At 39.1% G+C, this 19,022-nt stretch overlaps 1 protein-coding gene across 4 annotated transcripts in view; it reads right to left on the bottom strand.

Moving 5' to 3' along the window:
• PTGFR (prostaglandin F receptor) overlaps positions 1-19,022 on the bottom strand; it is a 44,004-nt gene that overhangs the window by 11,676 nt on the left and 13,306 nt on the right. For 2 of the 4 annotated variants that reach the window (XR_003093573.1, XM_025201646.1), the window contains exons 1-2: positions 18,896-19,012; positions 17,682-18,529 (exon numbers count right to left, since the gene is read on the bottom strand). Coding sequence is in view for 3 of the 4 variants with exons in the window: in XM_025201646.1 (XP_025057431.1) it covers positions 17,682-18,470 (789 nt within the window). In the remaining variant the exon portion in view is untranslated. Of the gene's footprint in view, positions 1-17,681; positions 18,530-18,895; positions 19,013-19,022 lie in introns of those variants that run through there. The other 2 variants (XM_006021617.3, XM_025201647.1) reach the window with 1 other exon arrangement.

Below are 19,022 nucleotides of genomic sequence, written 5' to 3'. Positions count from 1 at the left end.
TTTCCTAGCTCCTAGCACCCAGCACCAGCTGCCGCCGCTCATGGACAGGGCCACCTCTCTCTGTTTCTGTCAATCTCTCCCTGCACTTTCCATTCCACCCAAACCATCCCACCCCTACAGTAGGTCCCTGCAGCTTACACTAATTCCTGCTCCACATGCCAGAAGCAGTGCCAGCTGGGCACTGCTGGCATTAACTGTGGACACAGCTTGAAGATTCCTGTTGGAGAACAGGGTAAGCCCCTCCTCAGGGTAGGACAACCTGGAGGTGACACCGGTGGCAGCGGGGTGAGCTCTCCTTGCTGAAGCTGCCACCCATGGCCATGCCAGCTCTCCACCAGCCTGTGGCCCCATCCCATATAAGGAGGTTTAGCAAGCTGTTGCAGAGAGGAGCTACTAACCCAGTCCACAACAGCTCCCCAAAACTCCCTATGTGACCCACAGACCCAAATAATTGCCCACCCCTGTTTTACGTATATTTGGCAATGACCTGGTTAAGCACGCAATACATTTATACCAGACACACATAAAAAGTAGTTATCACATAATAATCATAATTATCCAGCTATAGAAAGAGCCAACAAACTATAAGTGCTTGAAAATATGTAGTAACTCTATAGCTGGTTTCCAGCTTTAATTTGAACATGTTGTGGGGCCCTTACAAAATTCAGGCTCATTTAGTGAGATTCCAAATGTCATGAGGAGAAAAAGATTTAAAGCATTTCAAAATCCTTGATATCCACATCCTCCAGATATCTATAGATGGCTATCAGCCCCTGAAGGGGCCTGCCCCATGCAACTGAAAAGAAATATGTTGCCAAGATTCCACCTTGTGTTCAAAATATAAACACCATGTAAGTTCAAGTGGAACCTTAACGATACGAGAATAACAGCAGCCAGCTGCATTCCTGTCCAGGCTTAGAGATTACATGCCAACCAGTCAGAACAAGAAGCACAATTTACAGCCAGTTAGGATAAGACATACTGTATTATTGCTTTCATGCATTCTAACCCAAAACCCGGTCATTCCAACTGATCTATCCTGTCTTGCAAAACTGTAAAAGCGGTCACCAGAAAGAAGAGCGATATAAACATCAGGCTTGAACGGATGGACTTTTCTTTCCCTTGTAAACCACTACACTCCACAGGCTCGCTCCATGTTTCCTTTGATAGGTGACTTGTAGGGAAGCCCCACCCCCCCGAGAGTGGCTGCCACTGCCAGCTTCTATGGGCGGTCACCACTCGCCACCCCTCCTTCCCCCCGCCACCACCACTGGCTTCTGAGGGAGGTCGCCGCTCACCACTCATAAACCCTGCCCCCACACCAACTTCTGTGGACAGTTACCACTCACCACCCCACTGCCAACGCTGCTGCTGCCCACAAATTGTGCCCCCACCTCCAGTCTTGGGAGGCACCAGTTGTTCATGTTTCCTTTGTTGCCTCTTGGGGAGCCTTCATAAACCTTCAGTTCCACACCCACAGGGGTCACTAGAGGCAAATAGTGACTGAGAAGCAAGACTTATTAGCATAGAAGGAGCACAGCAAATATGGTTCCACTGCTTCTAACTTGACTGTCTCTGCACAGTGTTTCCTTGTGAAATGTGAGAGTACCCTGTAAGTCTGTATCAATGGCATTTTGTGTTGTGTTTGTTTGTTTGTGTTTTGTGTATAGCTTCACTATAACTAAAGTTGTTTTTCAATATTTGTGGCCAACTTTTAGTATACTTATCAGTATTTTATCATTGTCACTGGTGCATTTGATTAATGCAGTGCTATATATCTCCCCAGAGCCTTGTGGAAAAAGTTTGTACTCCAGTCTCTATATCTCTACCTCATGTACAAAAAATATTTTAAAACTTTGCTATTCCAAAAAATTCTGCAACTAGCGTTATTTACAAGACCATACATAAGGCTGTGACCTGCTGTAGGTGTAAACTGACCAGAAGATGTAATTTTGTAGTATTTTATCAAGAGTTACATTAACAAGAAGAGAAAGAAAGAAAAAAAGAAAGAAAGAAAAGTACATCTTTTATCTACAGTTTTATATTTCATGAGAACTGGGGATTATAAAAGAAGTGCTGACACCTATTTACTTCTACCATCACTATAAAAGTGTCACAACACATAGGAGGAGGATGTAAGGCACTGCTGATATAATGCAATCTTTTTCACAATTTCATTTTTTATTCAATTCCTTTATAGTATTCTGTTCAAGAGCAAGGGATTTCAACAGAAATATCCCATAGCGTGGATTTTCTACAGCCACTTAGGGAAGTGGTGCTGCCAAGGGAAGTGGTGCTTGCCCCTACCCTGGAGGTCTTCAAAAGGAGGCTAGACAGCCACCTAGCTGGGGTCATTTGACCCCAGCATCCTTTCCTGCCCATGGCAGGGGGTCGGACTAGATGATCTGCTTAGGTCCCTTCCAACCCTACGAACTATGAAACTACGAAACATAAACACAACATTTTGCTGTTTATTGTGTAGTAATATATTGTAATATATTACTGATCAACAACTTGCACTTTTTTCTAATAATCTCTTCCTCCCCATTTTAAACATTCTGGGTCATATCCTCCATTGGCATGTATGAACAAATTATATATATGGGATGTGCTCATTTTCCCCAGTAGGCAAATTAAAACCAAATACAAAGATTTCATATAGAATTGTAGATTAAATAAAACCTAACAGGATAAAATAAAATCAGTAGAATTCTTCTTATAAATAAGGATTACTTGTGAGTGAGGCTTGCAAGAACAATTTACTAAAACGTAATAGGCCTTATTCTCCATTTGACATTGCTGAAAATCCAAGAAAATCCCATTAAAATTAGTTGTGTAACATCTGCATTGGAGGCAGAAGAGATACAAGAGCCTAGATTTCTCAGCTCATGGAAACTGGAATAGAAGCATGGGAATCAATGAAAACAGGTCAAATACCACCAGCTGGAAGCCTGGCTAAACATGGGTAAATCCAAGTATATGGCTGCTAACTATCAAGGCGTACTCATACATATATTAATTTGTCAATTTTTCTTTTAAATATAGCTAGCTTGAAAAAAGCTGTCAGACATTATGGACAGTCTTATGAGAATATATGGTGATTGGAAACACAGAGCTCTGGAGATCTGGCATTCCAAATTAAGAAAATCCTAACAGTAAATTTTTAAAAGGATTCTAATATCAAAGAGTGAATGAGGTATTGGCTTTTAAAAAGGAGATAGCCAGACTTATAGTCCTGGGGCTGCATATATACATTCAAATGATTGGGAGAACTCTTCCCAGGTTTGTTCTCCTGGTAGAAAACTTACCCAAATCTGAACAGACATTCAAATACTGAACCCCTGAAGACCAGTGAGCCTGCAGTGCTGAGTCACTGACTTGCAGGAACCCTTGACCCTGCAAGTCAAGGGTCCCTTACGCGTACATCTCAGCTTGCTCTGCAGGCTCCTCGGTCTGCCTGGTGACAGATGGCAGCAGTACAAAAGCAGCCCTGATTGGCTGACCTAGATGACTCAAGGCTAGCCTATGTTTTCCTGCTGTACAATGTAGGGGTTGTGAAAGAGGCATGTTCTGCTCCCTGCTCAGTTGAAGCAGCACAGTCCAGCAAACAACACATTGTCTCCCTTGGAGGTAGGGAGGAAGGAAAGCACCCTGGGATGCTGGATGACTGTGCTGTGGCTTCTCTCAGACAAGAACACATACATCCATTCTCCCAGGAGAAATTCTCCTAGGAGTGATTTAACCCTGCTTATTTCCAGGTTATTTTGCCCAGGGAGAAAAATCGTGAACATCAGTAAACTTGTGGTTTCTCCTGGGATAGCAGTGCATTTACCAGGAGTAACTGAATGTTCGCGCATAATCTGGGTCTAAGGCAAATGAACAGGAGATTTAGGCTCTAGCCCTGATCCTGCCATAGACTTCGTGTGTGACTGGACAATTTATTTGGTATCTCTGAGATCAGGTTTCCATCAGTAAATTGAAGCTAAATAAAGCCCAAAGGACTATTATAAAATGAGTATCATTCATATTGGTAGGCTGCTTACATATGGCACTATGGTAATGAATGGCATAGAAAATTCTACATAAAAACTCACATTTTTCCCAGTAAAGTGAGTCAAAGATTTTATTATACTTTTGTTGATTATTGAATCTGTTGACTTAGGGAGACAAAGGATATTACTGCATTACATGGTACCTTTGTCAAATATTAAATATGTTCTCAGAATAGAGAATTGGAGGTTGTGCCAATTATTATATTTCAGAATTGGCAGAACAAATCTCATATACATTTTACACCAATATTTTTGCAAATAAATTTTCCCAAGTTTACATCGGCACGCATTAAATTCAAAACAGGGCTTTATTGCTCCTTGCTGCCTGGCAATACAGCTAATTTTGGATTACCAGATACAGAAACTTCTTTGATATGAGAATCTGCTGCTTTCATGACTGCCTGAATGTTGTGGCTGCATTGTCTTTACTGTTCATGCTGTTAAAGAAGAGGTGGGCACAGTCCAGTTTGCAGGCTGGATCTGGCCAGTAGTGGACTCCGTTGCCCAGCAGCCCCTGTCCGTGTGGCTGGGACCGGCTTCCATGGAGACCCCAGCTGTAGCTACACTGTGATAGCGTGAGGCTGGGGTTTCCATGGAGACTGGCCCCAGCAGCACTGGCAGGGCAAGCAGCAGGGTGGGGAGCTGCTCAAGGGCCAGGCTGGGTTGTTCCAGCAGTTACAGCATGGTCTGGAGCCGAGGCAGAGCCACAATCCACTGCCTCATGCCCATGCCCAGAGAGCGCAGGCTGCAAATCACGACTCTGCCCTCAGACCATGCTGTCACCACTACAAGATCCCAACCCAGCCCTGAAGCAGCTCCCTGCCCTGCCAGCACTGCTAGGGCCAGTCTCCACAGAAACCCTGGCCCCACACTATCACTGAGCTGCTGCTGCTGCTGGAGTCTCCATAGAAACCAGCCACGTAGGCAGGGGCTGCTGGGAAATGGAGTCTGGCCACTGGCCAAATCTACCATTTTGCCCACCCATGTGTTAAGGCCTATTTCTATATCCTTTAGAGTCACTATTATTTTTATCATCTGTATTTTTATGCAAATGTCTTAGATAAAAGAATATCTTTTCTGAATAATTATTCATAAATAATGTACTGTACATATAAATGGAAAAAACACCTCAAGAATTTATGAAAATTATCCCCTCCACCCCCTCCAGAAGTTAAGTACCAAGCATCCTTGTATGCCTATAATACAAACTCGCCATAAAATGGCCCATCCCCATCTAATCCAAAGTAGAAATGCATCTGCTTTAGGTTAAAGGACATGAGTTAAATCCCCAGTGACCTTTAGAGACATAGATAAAGGAAACCTAACCTTAGTTATAATTTGTGTTTATTGTATATGTATCTTGCAAGATTGGGAAACTCAAGAGATTTGAAATTATTTTAAATATAGAAACCAAACTGTGTGAACATAAATTAGATCAATGTAGATCTGAAATTATTTTAAATATAGAGGCCAAATTGTGTGAACATAAATTAGATTAGTGTAAATCAGCAGGTACTCACAGACCCAATAATACAATGCTGATTCATAACATGAGCAGATCTGGTCCTGGGAGATGGCAAATGAGCATTTTAAACATTGCATAAAACTGCTAAACTGCTGTAAAAAAATGATTCACTTTTATGCAAATAGTTTTTGGAGAAGCATTTGTTAAAGGTTGTATGCTAGAAAGAGCAAAATCAGAGAATCACTACTACATTTACCCAGCTGGAAAGCATAAATTACAACTAAACATGTTTCCTTTTCTAATTGTTGGCAAACAAATAGATTACACTGTTAAACTGTTTCTTCTCTTGTTACTGAAGACAAAAGAGAAAAATTGAATCCTCAAAGAAGAGTGATACATTTTTTCGTTCTTTGAGTCCAAATTCCAATGGATCCCCAAATTCCTAGTAAACATAAATGCTTATTTAATAGAATCATTCTTATTAGTGATTCACAAAATCAACTGTAAATCCTAAAATAAAGCACCCTATGAAACTATTTTATCATCTCTTCTAATATCCTATTATAATTTTCCATGTAATGCTACAGACAAATGCATAGCTATGCACATCCAGGATAGCACAGGACCCATCCCTCCCTACACATACCTGCTCTAATCTTATACTTTCACAGACTTGGAAACTGTGCCATTGATTGGTTAGGTCATTAATTTCTGCTTCTCTGGTCACAGGATACTCACAACACTCTGCAAACTTAGGTTTCAGGGGTTTTCTAGGGTCCCAATTCAGGAAACCCATTATGCACATGCTTATCTTTATCTCTGTTCAGGAAATCACATTAGCACACCCATGAGAAAGAATAACTGCCCACCTGCGAACAGGGACCTCAACGTAGTCCTAGTGTTTAATTAAATAAGAAAAAAAGCCCTAAATAAAACAAAAAAAAACCAGAAACACATTAGTGCTTAGATGTATTATATACACACTCATTAACTTTGTCCGAGTCCATAAAGAAAAGGCCCTCAGTCTGCTCAATTTACAACAGTTCATTAAGTTTCCTATAGTAAACTGTTTCTTCAGTTCATGGCCTATACTACTTCTACAATGCTACTTTGGATGGTTATTGTTTTTATTTATTGTTACAAATAGTATAGCAGTTAATGGACTCAATAGGGTCCTCATTTTGCCAGGCACTGCACACACAAATAGGAAAAAGACAGTCCCTCTTCTGACAGCTTGCAGCTACACTACAGCGTGTGAATACTGCAATGTATTGCAATTAAAAATACCGTGCAGGGCAGGGTGGCACCTTAGAAAATAACTGCTTCAGAGAGGCATGAGCTTTCATATGCAACAACGTACTTCATCAGATCATGGGAATGAACTTGCAGAAAAAAAGAATCTTAAAAGCAGTTTAAAAGAAAATTTTAAAAAATGAATATTCTGCCAAAAACTGTTTCATAATTAGCACTTGTTACCCCGGATATATTCAGACATCAGGAATTTACAGGTTTGTAAGAGTAGTTAGTTAAAGTGCAAAACTAAAGTGAGGACTGAAATGATCCTTTCTCTCAAAAGTACAGTCTTGTTTGATGTAGCTTTGATAGCCAAAATTAAGGAGCATCACCTGTCAAAATCAAAATTTGACAGTAATCCAATTATCTGTCCATAATAATACAGAATGGATAGCACAAAAATAGTATAACACATGAGTTTGGAATATGTTGTTTTGTTGGGATTACGTAGAAAATTGAACAATTTTTAAAGATTTGAGCAGGGTTTGAAAAGATTTCTATCTAAATGAGTAAAATCATCAGTCAGAGTAAATGTTAGTGCTGGGTGGAGAATGGAAATCCTATTTTGCAAAGGATTTCAAGTTTTCAAAATGTGCTTTTGTTATGATGCAAAACAAAACTGGAAATTTCAAAATTTTCCATTAAATAGATTTTGAAATAATTTTGATAAACAATTTTCAACTTTATTTTACACTATAACATTTTAAAATCAAAATTAGATTATTTCCCAGAAAAGAAAAATGGGATATTTTGCTCTAAAATTCTCTAAATGGGATGTTTTTACATTGTCAAAACTTTCTTTAACTTTGTTTTTTCTCCAATGAAATTTTAGCAAAATCAACCCATATCTGTGAAGCTGATACAATTCTGATAGAAATGAATTTTATAAAAAAAAACTGTTCCATCTAACTTTTCCCAACAAGTTCCAGTAAATAAAAGAGATAAGGAACTGGAATAACACTGAATCAAAAATCAGTAGCAGGAGCCAATACTAGTATTTGAGGATGCTTGTCTTAAAAAAAAACACATTCTCAAATTGGTGTCTAATTAAATTTAAGATCTTCTGCTTGCCCTGAGTCACCAAACTGCTGCAAGGGGAAATGATCTCTGCTAGTCTTCATCTTCACAACCAACTTGTTGATGTAAGGATGGCCTCCAGTGTCCTGCCTGTCTTCTGATTGAGAATTATCCTCACTATAACTGCAGGACTCCCACATTTGGGAGCAACTGGTTATAAAGAGTCTGCAAGTATACCATCCCCCAGGATATATTTAAAAGCATTCAAAAAGAGTTTGAAAACTGAAATAAATGCTACCTAAATCCATAAATAAATAAGCAAGCTAAAAATATTTTCCTTTATATATTATGGCTTGCCTAATCTCTGCAACCCAATTCTTTCCCATACATGTAGGTTAAGTCATCATTTATCAAAATCCAGTATCTTTCGAGATTTATCATATATGCCAATATTTTACACGATACAAAAATACAGCTATTCAACGTCACTACTATGTGTAATTATGGCTGAGAAAAATATGGTACAGTTATGTTTCCATCACAAGTATTTTAGTATTGGGTATCAACAACTTTCCTCCTATACATAGGTGGGTACTCAGGAAATTCAGTAGATATTACATTTATCTAAATTGATATAAATCCAGTGAAATCAATGGACCCAAAGAGATTTCTACAAGTTGAAAATCTGACTAATGATCACATAAGAACTTGTTTGTGAATAGATATTAGATTGTTGTAAATGCTGGTAATTTTTTTCACATGCATAAAAGAATTAGCAAAAATTGAAACTTTAATTCAATCAGCAACTACACTTATTTTTGTGTAGCAACATATCATGTGTATGTATGTGTACAAATGTGAACAGACATGCACATATAGTATTATATTTAAATAATTATGGCTGCTGTGGCAATTAGACATTTGTATCTAATTTGATGGAAGTTTACCTCACATTTCTCCAAAAAAATCTCCAAATAAGCAAAGAAGTTACCGAACAATAAAAAACACTAGTTTTGCATTGGAGGAAGCAGAAATTTCAGCCAAAATAGAGACTCTTCCAAAAATAAAATGAAAAAACTAAAACAGCAATTTATAAAAAGATGTCTTGTTGACCATAACAACAGGACTGACATAGCAAGTCACCAGTAATAAACCCTCAGTACATTAGGAGTTCATTTAGACAAACTCAAGCAAGAATACTAATAATAACTGAATTATCCTCATGGTAAAGAGTATATCCTGAAACCTAGTTAACAATTAATTGCCCATCAGATGAGGAATCCTCAGTGGAGAAAAGTTTCATTCTAAGTACGTTAATAAACTCACAATAGCTGATTTGTTTTTTTTCACTATAAGAACTTAGGAAACACCATATTCCATCTCACCGATAATCCTATTTCAGCTAATAGAAAGGTCTGACGAAGAAAACTCTTACAGATTCTACTGTCTAAAGATAAACAGCTAGATTTTGGTATGTTTTTTGCTAGCAAAAGCCTTTCTCTTCACTCGATTAAATTAGCTCTCTATGAAAGAGACAGACACTTGAGATAAGCTTCAATTAGGACCAGGCATTGAATTGGTTAGCATAGCACTTAGACATATGCATCAGGTTAGCATGTTTCCTGAATAGGCTTGCCTGCTGTATTGCCTTGTTACAGAATGCAAACAGAATTTGGCACTAAAATTATACAATCTTTGCCTAAAGTAATCATAAGTGTTTATCTACCTCCTTGTGGTAGAGAAAAGGATCATGTCCACCTACAACAGTTTTCAAATGTCTCAGACTAGCAAAATATGATGAAGACTCAATAATAAAATAATATGTATCACCTTCAACTATATTTTAAACATGGGATTCTACAGACCAGAAATATTAATGGGACTGTCTATGGCTCTGGGTTTTGCTACAGGAACTTTTTAAAAAGTATTCAGATTCAGGCTTAGGCAAATAAATTTTATATTAACACCTGCATTATTCAGAAACATTATAAATAATCAAACACCAATTTATTCTTGTTTGAATAAAATGATAATGCTTTTCACTGGGGTGCAGCATTCCCTGTAAAGTTAACCTAGGTCACATAAAATAAGTAAGATACCCCTTCTCTATGGAGTATTCTGTTTACAATTGCCTGCCCTCTCAAATGCACACTTAGAATAACCAAAAATGGCCTGCCAGAGGGCACAAGGAAAGAAGAACTACCCAAGAATAAACCAATTTTATTTTGTATGGACAATAAAAGGATATCAGCAATATTTGGAAAGAGAGAAAGAACAGAAAGAAAGCAGCATGCCATATAAATGTGATAATGCTGTATATCATTTTATATATTAAAACATATTATCAATAATACATTTTATTTATATATTAATATATTGCATTATATTCAATATTATATATTAATATATTGTTTGTATGTATATTGTTGTAGATATATAAACATAAGGCAATCTGAAACAGATTTAATCAGCCAATGCATATAAATGTGATATAGAAAGCCAGATTGCAAGAAGACAGCTCAAGGCTGGTGTGGGTATAATTTGGATATAAAGTCAGTGCAACATCATTACATACAGACATCAGTGCACACACACACACATACTAATCTCAGATGTAGAGAAGATTTTCTAGAAAGAGTGGTAAAATGCCTTATATCCTACCATTAATAACCAGGGTCCAGACCCTCAGTGATATAAATCAAGTTAACTCCAGGGACTTTCCATTACCTCTGCCAATTTATATAAGCGCAGATCTTGACCCCAGTGATGAAATAGTATGTGAAGCAGCCCAGAACAATTGAAGCAAACTGCACTACAGCTCCAAACCCTTTTTTACATGGGATCTTCCCTTCCTAAGCCAAAGGGTACAAGGAAAGACAGCGCATGCCACTCTACTCTCAAAGGGGTACCCCTAAACTAGTGTCACTCCCAATGGCCAGCACCAGGCAGGCAGAATAATAAAAATCTATTCTTGAAAAAAAATCTGTTTTTATTATAAGTTGGATTAATTTGATTTTATTTTACTATAATAAAGTTATCTTTTTAAAGTAAAATCTGAATTTAATATAAAATATGGTAGCACCTGCATTTATTATAATCCCTTAAAAGCATTTAAATCAAATTATATATGCTCAATCCTTGCACCTTTATCAAAAATGCAGTTACAGGCTGCATGTTTCTCAATACTACAAAAGAACCAGAGAAAATACCACTTTGTTTCTGAAGTCAAGCTCTATAAATATAGCACAATAGGCCATGTATGGTATTAAAGGGGACCAAGAGCTGTGCACCGAGTGCAAGAGTCAGAGAATCATCACAGCTATTGGGACCTGACCTCCAGGAAGCCATTCAGGCAATGGCCACTATGTATTTCATCAGGATCTAATTACTAGCAAGGAGCTAATTATCTAGCAAATAATGCATTAATCACTATTTTCTAACACCTACAAGTAATAAGAATCTGAAAATATTAAGTTATGCACTTATTTAAACTGAGGCTTTCCATGTGGTGGTTTAAATAGCCCGGATTTAAATTAATCTACCTGGCAGGTAACTACAGGGACTGGAGAGGAGGCAGACTGGAAGCTAGAAGGATCCAGGAGTTTTAAAAACACTCTACTATATATGACAAGGAAAAGTTAGAGAAAGGTATGAGAGATGCAATTAAAATAACATGAGATAAAGAAACAGATCCCCCAGTAACTCCATTTACCTGAGGGCTTCATTCTACACTGCATCCATACTGGATCTCAGTTCCCCACATCACACCCCTGCTAATATACAGCCCAGGTGCCTGTCTGTGAGTGTACAGCATATCCTCAGAGCCCTATTCATGTCTCCAGAAGGAATTAAGCACCTTCTGGTAGGGAAGCATAAGTCACTACCTCATTGGAGATTAGGTAAGAGCCACGAGTATTATTAATTATAGTAATAATATATATGACAACCTAAAGGCTCCAAACAAGACTGTGAATCCAGTGTGCACTGCACACGCACTTACAGCATTCAGTCTCTGTCCCAAACAGCCTTTAGTCTAAACACTGATTTAGCACAAAAGAACAAGCCAAGTTCCTATTCTGCCTCTTAACACGTCTAAGTTTTTGCCACCACTAGCCCCAAAAGGATGTACATCACACCTCAGGAATGTGATGCTATTTCCCCAGAAAGAAGCATACATTTCCCATTCTCTCATTGGGAAGCAGTGTGCCCGCAGAGACAGTTTTTGTTCTACTCTGTCAAGATCCATTACTCTCACTCAGGCAACGAGCAACCTTATTAGACTTCAGGAGAGGTGGGTAAGTCTCCCGTTCTCTCAATAGACTGTCTTCACTCATGCCCTTCAGTCTTATCGGGGATCTAGCTTTCCCAACATGCCCTCATAGCCGGAATGACTCTTGCATCCCTCCTGGCCCAACTTCAACAAGAGAGATGGGTGAGACCCTTAGCTCTGCACATTCTGTAAATAAGTGTATGGATATACAATATTTGAGTAAACTGATTAACTATTAAAGTGAGTCTCAACCAGGGTACTGGAGCATCCTAAGGAGCAATACCGTAGCAAGGAAGTTTGACACCCAGGCAAGCTCGCAGCGGCAGCCCGTTCTTACCCCACACACAGAACCAGGGGGCACATGCCCCCCCCCCAGACTTGCCTGGGATTGCACTTAGTGGCAGGAGCCAACCTAACCCCGGCCCTGTCCCAGGCCCCCCCCAGACGAGCCACTCGCAACTCCATCCCGCACTCTGTCTCAGCTGGGCAGCGCCTGTTGGGGCCCCTTTGCTTCAGCACCCGGGGCAGTCACCCTGATCACCCCCTCCCTCCCCCCGCCTCTTCCTAAGGTACTGCTAGGGAACCATCAGATCTTTTGAAGGGTGCAATGAGGTGTGAGGAGATAAGTTAGGTGTAAAAGGACAAGCCCATAAGCTAAGTAGATAAACACAGGCTTGTCCCTGCCTGAATGATCCCCCACCCCCACTGCCCAGCCCCTTTGCAAGGGGACAATCACTATTATATATAAATTAGTTTTTGAAATGGGGTGCCACTCAATTCACAAAAGTTATGCAGCGATGCCTCGAGTCCAAAAAGGTTGAGAACAACTGCACTGCTGTCTTTTAGAAAACAGATACAATTAAAGTAACGAGCAAAAAATAAAAACTGTGTAGAGCACATCCTGGGCCTTATCCTTAGACACATAAGTGTAAGCCTACTCCACCTTGCTCAAGTCCCTAAAAAACAAACAATTAACACAAAACATGGATGGGTTCTTCTTCTTACTGCTTTACATGCTGCCTTCATATTGAAGCTAAACTCCGTTAGTAGGTGCACAACATTATTACATCTACTTAGGAAACTAACAGGTGGTGGAACAGGCTCTGCCCATAGCAGTCCACATCACACCAGACTGGATTAAAAACAGAACAAACCTAAAGAAAAAAAAGAACCCCAAAACCCAAGACAAGCAGTCACACTAACATGTGCTTCCTTCTCCTGCTCTGTCTTCCCCAGCTTTTCTAGATTCCTAAGGCTTAAGTAGAGGCTGGAAATGCTATCTGGAGAACTAAAGCTCCGGTTGTTTTAGACACTTGCCAGATTTAAACACTAGAGACCAGAACCTATTCCACCTATTACACATTAGTTTGATCTCATTCTACCCTGTTCCAATTCCCTGAATAACAGCTAATACAAAACATGGATGGACAGCCTCCTGCTTTTCTTGACTTGGTCATAAGGCTAAGATGATGGCATGTTACAAAAGTAAATGTGTTAACATTTAATTTAGAAATGAGCAGGGTGAAATAAGATCACACATTAGGTACCTAATAGATAGAATAGGATCTAGCATATTGACCTAAATTATTTAATAAAAATCCATTAAACGAGTGCATAAATGTAATATAAATATTTGATTTGATATCTGCTGAATGATTTGCTTGATCTGATGCTGTCTCTTATTTATTTTCGCTGTATATTGATAATATTCTATAATCCAAAAATTCACTTGACAAGAACATATCCCCCAAAGGTTTTGAGTTAATGGAGCATGTAGCTGGGGTATTTGTCTCATACATTTTTAAATATTATTTGCCTAAGAGAAGATAAAAAAATATTAGAATATTTGGATTTCAGCTGCAAAAGGAGGAAATGAGTAACTTACACCAAGGAGTGCAACTTCAATATACAAAAGATAGTGTTTTGAATAATGGCTTTTCAGATAGATGTCTGGTTAGAGGCATTTTACCATCTACTGTATATATCTATATGCAGGATGGATATATGAGTGTGCTTTGTCCTGTTTTATTAAGATAAGAAATAATGGATGAAATAAAATTATACTTGCTCCATTTTACTTGTTCATCTCCATTAAAATCAGAATGGGTCATTAGGAGGAACAGCAGAAGGTAATCCCGTCCAGACAAAGCTAAAACGTGAATTAAGACGGCAAACACAGCAATAAAGAACGTATCCCGCAATGTGCTGAGTGCATTCAACTTCTACTAAAATCCTTCAAGTATAATTACTTAATAAATATAGGCCTATTTTGACTAGGAAAAAATAATGAAACTTATCTTAGATTACCTGTTTATAATTGTATTGGGTCACAGTCAATTTTGCTATTTGTATATCAGTTTAGGACAGCTGACTTCTTTGCCTGACTAAATATTGTCTGGAATGTCTCATCAGACATTGTCTGATGTCCTATCAGCTGATAGTATTCACATACTACTGCACCTAGACCTTTATTATTACCTCTGACAGGTTTCATTTTCTTAGGCTAAAGTTCTCTCCTGTTTCCAAAAACGTATTCACATTCTGTGTATGCATCACCACGCTGTACAAAAAGTAATTAAAGCAATATTGTGTTTATAATTGTGTTCACCTTTGCTGAAATGAATGATTTTTAAAATAAAAATGCATCTATGGCTAAAATACTGACAGTTCAGTGAATGAACTTTTATATACAAAGTCCAATCGAAATAGCTAAAGATGACAAATAGGTATTCACGTAATGACCCTACAAAGACTTAGGTGAGTGTTTAACTATACATGCAAGTAACTCCGCTGACTTCTAGGGAGCTACCCATATACATATATTTAAGTAAGGTTTAAGTCATAGTTAGGACCCAAGGCCATCAAATTCATTCTTGCTCATGAAAAGGACATAATCCCATAATGGAATAAATGTCACACTATTAAACAAATATGCTGACTGATAATATTTTGGATTTTAACCAAAAACATCAATTAATTTATACATCCTTAAATAATTTTCTTAGAAGCCGGAGAAATGTAGCTATGTTAAACTCAAATTTATAGGTCTCCAGGGCTAAATCATACGTTAAAATTATTTGTATTTTTTATTCCCATCCCCAAAGGACCTTTGTCTTACAAAAGACAGCATAATAGTTGGTGAAAATTTGGCATCTCTTGGAAAAGGGAACACAGAGCGAGTCCTGAATACACAGAAGGATGAGCACGAGTAGAATTGTGAAGAAAATTTACACAGCACCTGTCAGACCTATTCTTGCTCTAATCACAGCTATTTGTTCAACACTTTTGCAAGGATGGCATTTACAGTAAGTTTTAATGACAAAATTAACTATGAAATACTTTTATAGCATAAATGAGCTGAACTGAGCTCCAATACACAATTCAGAATAAAGCTTTTCAATAGAGCAGTAAGTCATGTTAACTACAAGCTACACGATGTGAAATGTTTTAATCAAAGCAGTGCAGCGATTTCAAAGTACTTATGGACACAAATATCCACCTACAAGCTTCCAAAAAAGATGTATGTGTTCTATAAAAATGAGAGTTCCACAGTCTTCCTCTAGAAAACAGGAAACATAAAGGCCGCAGTAAAGAGAAAGATTGAGAGAGAGTGAGAAATAATTAGAGCAAATGGAAATCAGTTATAAAACTTATGCAATAAATAATGAATCTCAAATAGTTTATCCGCTGACAATCAAAGTCCTTCTGGAATAAAGAAATTACAAACTTTAAGGGCTATTATTTTTTTCTGAAAATAAATACAGGGTGTGAATAATATTTTTGAGTTTTTGACAAGCAAACCAATCAGTTCAGTTACTTCTCTGGAGAATCATGCTCTGTTTGCCTCAAATCATTTTCAAGAATGACTGTGTGCATAGGCATAATTGTTCATTATGAAAAAAAGCCTATACTATATTATCCTGAAGATATCATCTATTTTATATATACACAAGGCATGTCACTGAGAAAAAATGTTACATAACGCCAATATTAATTAAAACTACTTTCTAGTGAAAGACTGAGAAATCAACAGAAAAAAAGAAAAATTTCAAGTCCAACTGAAGTTAATGGTAATGTTCCCACTGACTTGCATAGGGCTGGTACTTTTTTCCAGGTCTACATTATGACTCACTATAACTCACTACTACTTCAACTATTATGCTGCCATATACTAGATGTTCTAGGGACATGTCTACACTACTTGGCAGGCTAAATTACCATACACTGAATTCTGCGTGGCTGGAGCAACACTGTGATTAATGCCCAAGCTACTTGTTAAACTTAGCTCAGGCACTAGCAAGGGTGGGCAAAATGTGGCCTGGGGACTGGATGTGGCCCGTCAGGCCATTCTATCCGGCCCGTGGGGCCCCTAAAAAAATTTAGAAAATTAATATTTATCTGCCCTGGGCTGCCTGTCATGAGGCCCTCAGTGGCTTGCCAAAACTCAGTAAGCAGCCCTCTGTCCAAAATAATTGCCCACCAGTGCACTGGACTGTGGTTCTGCAGCTTAGATATATCCTCAGCATGATTTGAATCACTCAAGTTTTCCATCAATAAAAACTCCATTGCTTCAATGTGAGTGAGCGTTTACAGCACACTTACTAGGAGATGAATTAAGGTTTATTTTTTCTCATGCCTTGAGCTCCCCCACTACTAATACAAAGTTAAGCTATTTTCAAAACAGTTTACTCGGTTGAGTCATTTTCAGACTCTTTGAACATACACACTACTTTCTTGGACACAGCTTTATAATATCATAAGAAACCTACAGAGATTATACCATACAATAACCCTGTCCATCTGACACAGATTTCTGACACAGTTCACACTGACCTGATTAACACTATCCCATCAAGAAAAATAACTGCAGCCTGTAGCATGCATGTACCTTGCACTATATTTTGGGAGATTTTCTGGGAGCAGCAGCTGCATAGTACCAGTCTGCAGCAAACTCTGCTAGAGCCCTGTCCAGACTACAAGTATATCAAATAGCCATTCCTAAACCAAATGTAATTAATCACCTATCAACTGCTGCTCTTTAACACAACTCTAAGTGGGTTTTAATGGTACAGATTTCACTGAAATAACAGTAACAGCTTTTAAACCATTACCTTCTTCGTCATGACTGTGGACTTTGTTTAATAGACCTTGTACCGAAACTGAGTACTCACTGGGGACCAGCAGGCCTATAAAATCATATTTTCAGATAGGCCTCTACTGGCAATTTTGGGGAATCTCCCATTTTTGCATTAGCATCAGTGCAGACACCAGTTTGGACTGGCTACCAGTGCTCTAACACTGTATCGCAATAACAAAAACAGGCCCTTATGCCTGTCAATTTTTTTTATTACTACTAAATCTATTTCAAATCCTGTCAGAAATGGAAACAATCTTTGTTACAGATGCACTGGTCCTACTATCACATGCAATGTGCTTCAGGAAAAATAAGATGGCCACGAAGTAAGATGTTAAAATGTGCCTTGTATTGTTCATCAAAGCTCGTCACTTTTAAAATCCTGCAGATAAAAAGGACACATTTCAGACAGATGCAGATTAAAAACTGTCAAACACATGAAACTCTTACCAGGAACGGACTCCAGCAAATGCAAGACACGCACATTATAGCCAATAGCTGAATGATCATTTCAAAATGATGAGATCTGCCTTGTCTTTGTTGACTTTTAAATTTAACTCTTAACAGAGTAACTCCTGTCACCGCATTGCACAAGAATGAAATGGCAAGGGCCAGTAACCCAAGGCAAGAAAAAAGCAAGAGATAAAATCTGTCTTCCCAGTCCTCAATATGTTCTGTTTTATAGAAACACCAGGTCCGTGATGCTTGAATTTGATAGGCTCTCAACCTAAGAATAGGCAGAAAAGCAATAAAAACAGCAAAGAGACATACCACAGTCAACATCATTTTCACATGTTTAGAAGTCATTTTTGTAGAATGAAATATTGGCTTAGTGACGCCAATGCAGCGTTCAACCGCCATCACACTACCCAGGAAGAGAGGGCACAAACCAAAGAATACCATGCATATGCCAAAAACACTGCAAAGAACGTTTGACTGATTAAATCGAATCCAGTCTTTATCAGATGCATACACGAACACTGCAATGGTTCCATTGATGAGATGGCCAAAGAGGTCGGTGACAACCAAGCCACTTGCAAAAAGCAAAAAGGATGCTTTTGATTTCTGTCTAAATCTCTGATATGCCTTCATGAGAATCACTATTGCCAGACTGTTCGACAAAATCCCCACTGTCATGAAGATTACGGAAAAAAATACCGAAATCTTTTTCTCTGTGTGGCAGGTCGTATTTTTAAAGATTCCGAATCCAGACGGGACCGGCGGTTTTGAACCGTTCATTGTTGGGAAAGGAGACGCAGAACTCAAACCATTTCAGCAGCCGTGCAGTCAACACGCATCTGTAACATTCAAAGAAAACACACGCGTGTTACGAAAGGTGGGCTGCTGTCCCACCCGCACCCGGAGCCCAGGCTGTGCTCAACTCCGACAGGTGTGCGAGGTGGCATCCCATCTGAGGGCTCAACAGGCACCTCTGCTTATTGTTATGGTTCAGGGCCAGACTAGAGATGCTGCTAAACGCCCGTATTCAACTGTTACACGCAAATCACTCGCTTTCCTCCTGCTGGGATCATGTTTCCTGACTCTGACCCTGAGACCTCCCAAGCGGAGCCCCTTGCAGGGCGGCTCGGCCACCTCCCGAGCATCCTTCCCCCGGCCACAAACCCGCTGAAAGCTTTCAGACCCCCACGGGGGAAACGGCTCACCAGGCGCCGGGAAGCAGGCGGGTCGGCCGCCTTTCCTCTCCAGCCTGCCCGCTCCCAGCCAGCCCTTCAGCCCGGGCGCCGCGGGACGGCTCCGAGCTCGGAGGCCGCGCGTCTCCCCCCGCCGCTG

Source organism: Alligator sinensis, unplaced genomic scaffold (assembly GCF_000455745.1).
Source record: "Alligator sinensis unplaced genomic scaffold, ASM45574v1 scaffold952_1, whole genome shotgun sequence".
Taxonomy (NCBI): Eukaryota; Metazoa; Chordata; order Crocodylia; family Alligatoridae; genus Alligator; species Alligator sinensis.
This window is presented reverse-complemented; position numbering and strand designations above follow the sequence as displayed.